We start from the raw sequence: 11,287 nt of genomic DNA on the forward strand, positions 1-11,287 counted from the left end.
CTTCAATTTTTTTCTTGTTCTTTTTTGTATTTCTAGGAAAGGAAAAAGGCCTAAATCATAGCTATAAAAATAACTGTAAATATTTTATTTATACAACTGGAATAGGAAAGTCCTCTTCAGAAAAATAATACAAATCTTAAGTTCCAGTGTAGGGAGTATCTTCAAAAACAATTCTGATACAGCTCATGATCTTGCCATCATCACAGCTTTGAGGAATTTTAGCCAGGAGACCCTGAAACAAGAAATCAAATAAGCTTTGATTTAATTATTTACCTTTTACTTTAGTATTGTTCCTTTCATGACATAACCAAAGGAACAAAGAGATGACACTGAGACAAAGTTTACAAGCCCAGTAGTGGTATACACACTTGCCTTACATTGTGAGGCAATTTCCAACACCCTCATTCCAAAACAACTGTTTGAAACCTTGAAAATGTCTTACTTTATCTTGAACTAGCAGGTTAGTACCAGTCAAGAATCTAAGACTTGAAAATTGCCTGAGATGGGGCCCGGAGAGATAGCACAGCGGTGTTTGCCTTGCAAGCAGCCGACCCAGGACCAAGGGTGGTTGGTTCGAATCCTGGTGTCCCATATGGTTCCCCGTGCCTGCCAGGAGCTATTTCTGAGCAGACAACCAGGAGTAACCCCTGAGCACCGCCGGGTGTGACCCAAAAAAACAAACAAACAAAAAAAGAAAATTGCCTGAGATGAAAGCCTGGATGAAATAAAGTTTTTAGGATATAAATATCTTGTTCATGCTGTTCTATACTATTTAATGAGTAAAAAGACAAACGAGGCACATTACTGAGAGCTGAATTATTTTTATCTACACTTTATTCTAGGCTGGCCTCCAAGCCCATTATTTTGTTAAAAAAATCAGATGAGTAGGCCACATAATCCTACGCCCATAATCTGTCCTCCCTCAGGGAACATCTGTTTTTAGCTTTTGGTTAAAGGTTCTAAATAGTTTTAAAGGTATTTGGTCAAACCCTTGGAAGTCTCAGAAGTGGAGACTCAAACCTTCCAGGTAATTTACAGACTTGGTCAGGCATATTAATACTAATTATACTCTAATAGGGTCATTACCTAAGGATAATGAAACCTAATTGAAGTCAGGTTGCAAACTGTTCTTACCTTCACTTGTCCCTGAGAACAGTGGTCCAGAATAACCAGACAATCTGTGGCTGCCTCTAGTAAGGTGCTTTTCACAGGCTCAGGCGTGAGGTTAGGGTCCTTTGCTACATCACATATCAGTTTCAAGAGAGCCTTCAATAAAGTCACAGTTCTACAGGAAATTCTACATGAAGATGTTAAAACAAAAAGATGACAAATCTAAGTGTTAAATCTTCATTTCTAAAGTTTTATGTCAAAGACGACAAAGAACTAAAGACCAGCTCCAACTGTCTTCCTCCAAACCCTGTTTTTATTTTTTTCTATAGCACACTGCCCAGATGTATACTCTGGCCTGCCTGAGAATACACAATTTCCTTCTAGAAGCTTATAGCATTGAAATTGAAGAGCTGAGATCATCCCTCACCAAGGGCTTTTTTGGAGGACTTGGGGGAGGCACACCTGGCAGTTTTCAGGGCTTACTCCTGATGGCATTGGTGGGAACATAAGTAGTGCTAGGTATCGAACACGGTCTGGCCAGGCACAAAGCAAGCATCCTACCTACTATACTAGCTCCAGTCCTCGGTTCTGTTTAGTTTGTGCACCACAATGCCTAGGGATTACTCCTTGCTCTGCAGTCAAGAATCATTCCTGGCAGTGCTCAATGGATCATATAAGGTGCTGGGGATTAAATCCAGATAGGCTGCTTGCAAAGCAAACACTACCTGCTGTACTTCTATCATTCCAGCCCTTTCACACAGGATGTGTGTGTGTGTGTTTCAGTAAACAGGAGATGGCCTAGTTCATTAACTTTTATGCACTCTTTGCACTGAAAGTCAAAAACAAAGGAAATAAATTTGATTTCTGGGATTTAGAAGTAAGTCTGAGTTTCCTGTTACTTGATTTCATATCTTTCTATGAGTTAATAAGTGCTTTATCTTTTTTTGTGGGGGGGCACACCCGTTTGATGCTCAGGTATTACGCCTGGCTAAGCACTCAGAAATTGCCCCTGGCTTGGGGGGACTATATGGGACGCTGGGGGATGGAACCGAGGTCCTTCCTTGGCTAGGGCTTGCAAAGCAGACACCTTACCTCTAGCGCCACCTCACCGGCCCCAAGTGTTTTTATCTTAATGAAGTGAATAATCGTGAAAGTTGTACAAAATTGTGTCTAATTTACATGTGCACTTAATAGTTAATAATTGTTTTTTTTCCATAATGAAGCAGTAAAACTTAACTGTAGAAAAATAACAATACACCATAGTTCTGGACACACATGTAGAATACAGTATTATTTTGATCCTAAAAGTGTTTCCTGTAAACTGTGCTGCTCAGCATTCTCATTTAACATATAATTGATTTACTTGCCCTCTTCATACATATTTTTGTATATGCTTGCTTTTCTACTTAGCTTTTACATACTTGGTCTCTGCTTTTCATGATTTGACCATCTTGACTATATTCATTTTATTCCAGTCCAAATATTTGTATGCATATACTAGATTCTGACATCAAAATGATTTCCATTAGAGTTAACAGGGAGGAAATACTAAACGGGCAATAAATTAAATTACAAACATGAAAACAGGGCTGCAGAAAGGGGCTAAGGCACTTGCCTTGCACGTATCAGAGTCCAATTCTATCCTGGGAACAAATGGTGCCCTGAGCACTGCCAGGAACCCTAAGCAGGGAATATGCATCGGAATATGTCCTAAGCACAATGGAGTGTGGTCCCAAAATAAAACCAAAAAAAAAAAAAAAAAAAAAAATCAAGGTTATTCAAAGGATTCAAAGGAAATTAAGGTTCAGAAGAGCTATCTACAAAAGAAAGCCTTTTGCTAATTTAGCTGTCTCTAATTTCTTCTTATTCCTCAAACTTACTCTCAAGTCAAAGTTTGAACTCTTTATTTGAAGGGGTTGGAATGATGTTTGGGGTGAGTAACTCATTATGCTTGGGAGATCATACAGGGCTGCAAACTGAAATGGCATTGGCTGCATGCATGCAAGGCAAGTGCCTTATCTCTAATTCCCTCTGGCCATGTTGGAATGTTTTCTAAGCAACCTTAGAACTAGCACTACAATCACTGCTGCAGCTACAGAATGCTCTGCAGTCACCCCATATCTACTTTCACTTTAGGATGATAAAGTTACAAATGACTATAAATTAGAGATGTATACCTGAAATAATGGTGTCTTTTATCTTGTTAATACCATTTTCTCAGTTCAACAGATATGTGAAAATGAGTGTTCCTCAAATACGTAGCATGACCTTTATACTTTATACTAAATGGTCTGGACAAAGTTCTGAAGAGAAAAATGTTTTGAGGTATGCTTTTAGCACACCTGTCTGCTTGGTTGTACCTGGGCCATGTATACTGCATAAGCAGTTTTAGGGTTTCCAGTATCTTCAATCTAGCCTCCTCCTCTGGTCCATCATAAATTTCCAGATAACCAATAATAACTTGCTCCAGCCTCTTCAAGTGCCGGACAGTTAGGATGCCCAATCTAAAAACAAAAGATAAATTAAAAAATAAAAGTGTTTGCTTCTCTTCATTCTACCAAAAGAGAGAATGTGACCTAAAGGATTTGAAGTTGGGAGTTCATAGCCTCAGTTTTCACAAGTATTCACCTCTTCACGAAAGCTGGTAGGCTTCTTGCATAAATCCTACGTAAAAGTAGGCGATGCTCTGGCTGCATGTGGGTTAGGACCAGCTGTAGCACCTCATCACAGTGTGTGGTGGGGCGAGCTGTACCTCCTTTCCAATGCTGGCCTTTCTCCAGGATGGGAAATATATCCAGCAGACAAAGAAGCACGGCCTACAGGAAGTAAGGAGAAGGTACCAATTCTATTTACAGCACTAATTTTTCTAGGATCTCTATTAATCTGCTATCCTTAGAGTTTGTGTTAGAATTCAATCCCTGATTTTTATTTTTTAACTTGTTACATTTTTTGTCACCACCAGACAGTCTCAGTCTCAAATTAACTTCTCAGAATTTATTCTATTTTTTTGGTTTTGGGCCACATCTAGCAGTGCTCAGGGATTACTTCTGTCTCTGCATTCAGAAATCACTCCTGGCAGGCTCAGGGAAGTATATGGGATGTCAGGGATTGAACCCACGTAGGCCATGTGCAAGGCAAATACCCTGCCCACTGTACAATCACTCCTGCCCCTCTTCTCAGAATTTTTCTTTCCTAATTATAAGAGGAAAGAATGGCAAATTTGGAAACTCAATTCAATTTTACGGTGTAAGTAAAGTATAAAGTCTTGTATAAGTCTACTGTCACTGAACAAGTGATATTTACATGTACTTTAAAATTGCTAAAAATAGAACCATTTTAGTACAATTTAATCATTCTATCTGAAGTTTCAGTGTTGAGGTCTTTGAGCTCTTTGGTTACTGATTTATCTTAGTTTTTGGTTTTTCATATTATATTTTTAAATCATAAGAAACCCAACTTTCTGGGCTGTTAGTACCTAACTCAAATAATTTTAAAAGAAAAATGGCCAACCAGGGTTTAATCCATGGCATCCTATATGATTCACCAAGCCCCCAGACTAGTTAACCAGTCATACTTTATGTGCATAATACTCTGTTGAAAATACATACATACTCTGAGATTACACCACTTTTAAAGGCAAAGGGAAAGGACTAGAGTGATAGTACATTTGCCTTTCACATGGCTTCCCTGGATTCAATCCTTGGTATCCCATATGATTCCCCCGAGCCTACTACCCCCAGGAGTAATTTCTGAGCATAGAGCCAGGAGTAACCCTTAAGCATTGCCGGGTGTGGCCCAAAAATAAAGTGAAACTTCCCTGTGGGGGCAGGGAAGAAGCTATACATTAAAAATATATTTCTACTGGGACTGGAGAGATACTGCCGTATTTCCCATACCACCCCACAGGAATGAGCAGAATCTGAAGATTCAGAAATGGGACTGTCCACTTCATATTGAGAATGTTATCAATCACTTACTACTTACATATTCTCAACTTGGCCAAAGCATTTAATTATCACTATTGCTTTCTAAGAACAGAAAATCTTCCATAACTTCATTTATATAATTTCACCTATTCAAACTTCAGAACTCGACTCTCAGTTATAAAGAAATGTTAAAATTACCTCAATAAGTTGGTGCTCTGGAGTATACAGATGATTGAAAAGGGCATGGTATACCACCTGAGCCCTATTATACTGGAGCAAATCAGCTGCTGGCTGCAATCAGATAGATTACCCAATTAAAAAATCTTCTGAGGTTGGCAAAAAACCTAACTTCTGAAATTTTTTGAAACTGAATTATGGACAGAGGCATCTATTATGTCAGGCTCCCTTTTTCTGATTACATTTTTAAAGATTCATGATGCACAATGTTAAAACAAACAAAACAAAACAAAACAAACTTAGAACTAGAGAGATAGTACAGCTGGTAGGGAGCTTGCCTTGCACAGGACTAATTAACCAGGGTTTGATCCATAGAATCCTATAAGTTCCAGTAAGCCCTCTGACTGGTTAATCAGTCATACGTTATGGGCACAATAATTCTGTTAAATATACATATATACTCTGAGATAAAACCACTTTTAAGTTGGCAGAGGGAAAATACAAGTAAACAGAGTTACGTCTGCCAGGAGTAACTTCTAAGCACCACCAGATGTGGCCCAAATACAACAACAACAACAACAACAGCAAAAAAGGGCATTAACAGGCAATTAAAACCATAAACAGTCAACAATAAAACTGATACTGTGAATCAGTAACAGTCAAGATGTCTCAGTTTATCCAATAAACACAAACAACATGGCCAGGGGGATAGTACAGCAGGCTGGGTGCTGGCCTTGTGTATGGCTGACCTGGGTTCGATTTCTGGCACCACATACAGTCCCTTAAGATAGTCAGGGCTGATTCCTGAATACAGAGCCAGGAATAAGCCCTGCTTACTACCAGATATGACCCAAAAATAACAGGCAGGGGAAAAAAAATACAACCAACATCTGCTTACCACATTAAGCAGAATATGATGGAGGCATTGTACTCCCAGGATTTTGTTCTCAGTCCGATAGTCATCTGAGATGAGCAAGGATGGAGGAAGAACCTTTTCCAGATACTGATTCAGCCAGGGTCGAGTGACCTGCTGCAAAGTCCATGAGAAAACGTGCTTGGTGGCAGGGTTATTCTTCCAGGTTTCCCTATATGGAAATTTAAAACCTAAGTGACAAGCACTGACTAGCAAAGAAAATTACCCAGTTCTAACTAAACAAAGTACGTACTTCCTTGTAAAATAACATACATCTCACATAAGCTAACTTAAGTGTTAAAGCACATTTTTATATTAAAAAAAAAACTTCTGAAATGTATTAAATATACTTTCCAATCACTCAGTCTGTGGGTCTAAAACTGATCTAATAGGTATGGTAAGTAGTTATTTGTAGCCAGGTACTCAAGGTTCTATGATCTGAAAGTAGATTGTGGTTAAGGAGAGAGGGGTAATGGAAGTGCCTGATTCTTAAAGAAAATGGTGATCAGTATACAAGGACTGCCCACAGAATGTGAGGAAATATTTATTCAACACCTAACTGATAAGAGATTAATATCTAAGATATACAAGGCACTGAATAGAACTAAGAAGAAAAAAAAACCTAACCCCTTCCAAAAATGGGAAGAAGAAATGAACAGAAACTTCCCCAAAGAAGAAATATAGATGGTCAAAAGTACATGAAAATATGTTTCACACATCAGGGATATGCAAATGAAAAAAACAAAGAGATATCACACACCAGAAACTGGCACACATCACAAACAACAAGATCAACTAGTGCTGGTGCAGATGTGAGGAGAAAGGGACTCCTTTCTCACAGCTGGTGGGAATGTACACTGGTCCAGCCTTTTTAAAAAATAAAAAACTAGATATTGAGCTTCCATATGGTCCAGCAGTACTAATAATATATCCTAAGAATATACTTTAAGGGCCCAGAAACAATGCAGAAAAGCCCTCTGCACTCCTATGTTCATCGCAGCACTATTTACAATTGCCAGAATCTAGAAACAACCCTGGTGTCCAACAACAGATGAGTTACTTGAGAAACTGTGATACATCTACATAATGGAATACTATGCAGTTGTTAGGAAAATGAAGTCATGAAATTTGCTTATATATGGATGGATATGAAGGGTTTTATGCTGAGTGAAATAAATGAGGAAGAGGGATAGATATAGAATAATCTGTCTTATATGTGGGATATAAAGAAAAAAAGATAGTATGGCAATTTCCAGGGCAATAGACAACAGTCTAAGGAAGAACCTTGCTACAAATAGTGGGGTGGCGCAGTTAGGGCAGAGAAGGGACCACTACGATGATGATAGTTGAAAATTTTCATTCTGGTCAAGAACTGGGTGCTGGGCCAGAGAGATAACACAGCCTTAGAGCGTTTGCCTTGCACGCAGCTGACCCAGGATGGCCCTGGGTCATTCCAGGCATCCCATGTGGTCCCCCGAGCCTTCCAGGAGAGATTTCTGAGAGCAAAACCAGGAGAACTCCTGAGCACTGATGGGTGTGGCCCCCAAACAAAACAAAACAAAACAAAGAAATAAGAACTGAACTGCTGAAAGGTGGTATAGTGATACTCATGCTAACACCAAATAAACACCAGTGTTTATAAGGAAAAAGAGAGATGGGGTGGGAAGAAAGAAGGGAGATGGGATGTGAGAAAGAGAGATGTCTGTCATGGGGGCGTGGGGGACAGGGCCATTGGTGGCGGGAAATGTGCAAGGGTGAAAGAATGGGTGTTGAACATTTTATGACCGAAACGCAATTATGAACAACAACTTCGTAACTGAAACATAGAAAGCTCTGAAGGCTCACCTAGACCCAGCCCCTGTGCCTGAAAACTAAATTCAAGAGACCGACAAAATGGTAGCATTTTGTAATTTTTTTCCTTACAAACATGCACATACAAAGTAACATATGGGAACTTACCAAAAAGTTTAGCTAATAGTAACAGAAAAGGGATTTATAATGTTTTTTCAACCCACGCATTACTTCTGTATTTAATAACTAGAAATGAGTTTCATATGCTCACTAAATTTAAATCCTCTACAGGTCCCATTCCCACTTGATTTCACAGGAAATTATGCATCGGGATGAGTGATATAGCTCAGCGAGTAGAGATTGCCTTAACACATGACTGAGCCTGTTGGATCTCCAGTATCCCATATGGTCCCCTAAGCCCCACCAGGACAAATCCCTGAGATCCTACACAGGAATAAGCCCTGTGTACCACCAGGTGTGGCCACCCAAAAACTATATTGAAAACTAGACATTAATCAAGGGCCATAACCTCCCATTTCCAAGGCAGCTGTCACGAGGGCTGAAAAGAACATGTAGAAAAGGAAGTCGTGAATCCCTGGATTCTACAATCAGCCCTTTAAGGGTCTTTAAAGAGCTGTCTAGGACAGCCTCCATCGAACTGTAGAAGCAGCAAAAGCTCCTTAACTCCTGGGCAGAAACAGCACCAACTCGACATGTTGTCTAACGTTCCCGCACAAGGTGGGCAGTAGTTGTAAACTCACTTGTTCAGTTCGGGTTGGAGAAGCGCCAGAATGGCCTTCAACCTCCCATTCTCATCTTCCCTCTCTCCAACGAGGAGCCCCGCCACAGAAGCACAGCCTGCCACTCTCAGCAGCTGTGCCAACACCTCCCGGGCCATGTCCCGAGATCCAGGGCTGGTCCACGGGTGCTCTGAAGAGTGGGCGACGGCGAACACATAGGCAGAGCTGGCCACGTGGCCGAGGCCAGGGCCCCACATGGGGCAAGTCGGGTGGTTCTTGGCAGCCTCCACCTTCGTCAGCAGCTGCAGAAACACTGTCCCCACGGCCACAGCTCTCTCGGCCACATCAGGGTGCCCAGAATGCTCGTCTCTGCCTTCTTGCTCCTTGGGTGGTGACGCGGCCTTCTCCAGGGCTCTAGCCAAGCGCCCCAGCAACGAGGGCATCCCTCCAGGAAGGGTATCATCGCACCCGAACAACCCCTCACAGTCCGCGGCTTCGATCAGCCCACGGAGGTCCTGCAGTGCTGCTGCCTGGCTGGCCTTTGTCCGTCGGGTGTTCTGGTCTACGGCGAGTTGGTGCAAAATCCGAGACAAGGCCTGACTGAGGGCAGAGGAAGAAGGCTCCTCTCCAGGCAGGGAGGAGTCTTCGCACGAAGAGGAGTCCAGAGAGCTGGGGGTCTCCATTCTTCCAAAAGCCTTTACCCCTCAGCCCCAAGGCTGGAGGAGCCTCAGGGAAACGGTCAAGATGGAAAGGAAAGAAGGAGGAAGCGGTGGTGCAAGCGGTAAGGCTTGCCTGAGCTAGCCTAAGATGGACCTGGGTTCAATCCCCTGGTGGTGTCCCATATGGTCCCCCGAGTCAGGAGCGATTTCTGAGCGCAGAGCCAGGAGGAACCCCTGAACGTCACTGGCTGTGGCCCTAAAATACAAGCAAATAAACAAAATATAAGATGGAAAGGAAAGACTTTCTAAACAGAGGTTGGAATTCTCAAGAACACAGGAAGAGGATTCAACCCGAGTCCAGCCGCGAGACAACTGGGGAAAGGGAGTATGATGGAGAGGAAAGTGAAGGGAGTATGATGGAGAGGAAAGTGTGTGTGTGTGTGTGTGTGTGTGTGTGTGTGTGTGAGAGAGAGAGAGAGAGAGAGAGAGAGAGAGAGAGAGAGAGAGAGAAAGACAGAGAGAGAGAAAGACAGAGAGAGAGAGAGACAGAGAGACAGAGACAACAGGGGAAGGGAGTATGATGGAGAGGGAAGGGTGTGTGTGAGTGTGAGAGAGACACACAACGGGGGAAGAGGAGTATGATGGAGAGGGAAGGGTGTGTATGTGTGTGTGTGAGAGACACACACAACAGGGGAAGAGGAGTATGATGAAGAGAGAAGGGTGTGTGTGTGAGAGAAAGACACACACACATACACACACACAACAGGGGAAGGGGAGTATGATGGAGAAGGAAGGGTGTGTGTGTGTGTGTGTGTAGAGTGTGTGTGTTTAAGGGGAGGGGAGTATGATGGAGAGGAGAGGGTGTGTGTGTGTGTGTGTGTGTGTTTGTGTGTTCCCAGCCGAAGAGAGCAGAGATTAGCCTTGCCTTTCTGAAGACCGACAACAGCCTGAAAACATTTAAGCAGCAAAGCTCGAGAGCGGGATTCCAAAGCGACGCGTACGCCCCACAGCTCTCCGGCTTCTTTAGCATCCGAACCCGGCGGCCACCATTGCCGCAAAGCAGGAGGCTGACTTCCGCCGACGGAATACGGTCACGTTCGTCCTTTCATGACGGAGTGTCGTAAAGCTAGCAGCGTGCGCCTTCAAAGGGGCGGGGCCTGGGATAAAATTTGCATAAAGACATGCACGCAGGAGTTTTTGGCTTCTGTTTTCATTTATTTATTATTAGAAACCGAAGAACGCACACAAAAATCAGGAAAATCTCTATAGATCTGCATTATTCTATAAAATAAGATTAATTTATTGAGACAATGTATGTCACCCTCTCTGAAAAGGGAGTGACCCGTGCTTGGTACCCCCGCAGCCGAGTAGCAGCTCGATCCTTTTCCGGTTCATAAGCATGATGATTGGGTTTTCACACGTCTGTGTGATATGTGCCTCCCTTCCAACCTTGTTACGACGTGGGCACATTACCCTTCTGACGTGAACCGGAGGGTCGCTTTAGCGTTTTAGCTTTGTGAGTTTGAGGTCTGAGCAAGCTCGAGATGGGCGTTAACTAGGTGAGAAATAGGATATTCAGCAGTTTTGGTTTTTCTTTTTAGGCCTGCGGCTTTGATCAGGTTTGTGGTGGTTTATGAGCATGACTTGTGATTTGGGTGATCCAGTTATAATAAAGGTTTAAGTCACTCGGATTCTTGGTTCAATTTCTTCTTTCTTACAAATTATGTTTATTGCAGAGGAGAGACGTTTAGATTTGCTGTTCAGTAACTAACTACAATTTATAAATTTAAGTTAATAGATAGGAAAGTTGGGCCCGGATAGATTGCACGGAGGTAAGGCGTTTGCCTTCCATGCAGAAGCACGGTGGTTCGAGGTCCCCCGAGCCTGCCAGGAGCGATTTCTGAGCGTAGAGCCAGAAGGACTCCCTGGGCGCTGCTGGGTGTGACCCCAAAACCAAAAATAAATAAGTAA

At 42.4% G+C, this 11,287-nt stretch overlaps 1 protein-coding gene and 1 non-coding gene across 3 annotated transcripts; one reads left to right on the forward strand and one right to left on the reverse strand.

Moving 5' to 3' along the window:
* Positions 1 to 70: 70 nt before the first annotated feature.
* TTI2 (TELO2 interacting protein 2) lies at positions 71 to 9,568 on the reverse strand. 2 transcript variants are annotated; one of them, XM_049772360.1, is made up of 7 exons: positions 8,679 to 9,568; positions 6,112 to 6,298; positions 5,235 to 5,327; positions 3,739 to 3,926; positions 3,471 to 3,614; positions 1,135 to 1,297; positions 71 to 232 (listed from the first exon to the last, which is right to left on the reverse strand). In XM_049772360.1, exons 1-7 carry the CDS (start codon positions 9,338 to 9,340, stop codon positions 137 to 139), a joined length of 1,533 nt encoding a protein of 510 aa, XP_049628317.1. In that variant the 5' UTR covers positions 9,341 to 9,568; the 3' UTR covers positions 71 to 136. The 2 variants fall into 2 exon arrangements, with proteins under 2 accessions (XP_049628317.1, XP_049628318.1); XM_049772361.1 differs by lacking the exon at positions 5,235 to 5,327.
* A 1,126-nt stretch (positions 9,569 to 10,694) lies between these two features.
* On the forward strand, positions 10,695 to 10,799 carry LOC126008060 (small nucleolar RNA U13). Its single transcript, XR_007495479.1, has one exon. It is a non-coding gene; the product is annotated as a small nucleolar RNA U13 (small nucleolar RNA).
* Positions 10,800 to 11,287: the final 488 nt, after the last annotated feature.

This window comes from Suncus etruscus, chromosome 4 (genome assembly GCF_024139225.1).
Source record: "Suncus etruscus isolate mSunEtr1 chromosome 4, mSunEtr1.pri.cur, whole genome shotgun sequence".
In the NCBI taxonomy this organism is placed as follows: domain Eukaryota; kingdom Metazoa; phylum Chordata; class Mammalia; order Eulipotyphla; family Soricidae; genus Suncus; species Suncus etruscus.

What these genes read in the sequence shown, in the direction of transcription:
- TTI2 (XM_049772360.1), bottom strand. Translation starts at nt 9,340, where the DNA reads ATGGAGACCCCCAGCTCTCTGGACTCCTCTTCGTGCGAAGACTCCTCC. An exon ending in ATCATATTCTGCTTAATGTG is followed by an intron (nt 5,328 to 6,111) that starts GTAAGCAGATGT and finishes ATCTGATTGCAG; the next exon opens with CCAGCAGCTGATTTGCTCCA. An exon ending in GTTCTCAGGGACAAGTGAAG is followed by an intron (nt 233 to 1,134) that starts GTAAGAACAGTT and finishes TTCTTGTTTCAG; the next exon opens with GGTCTCCTGGCTAAAATTCC.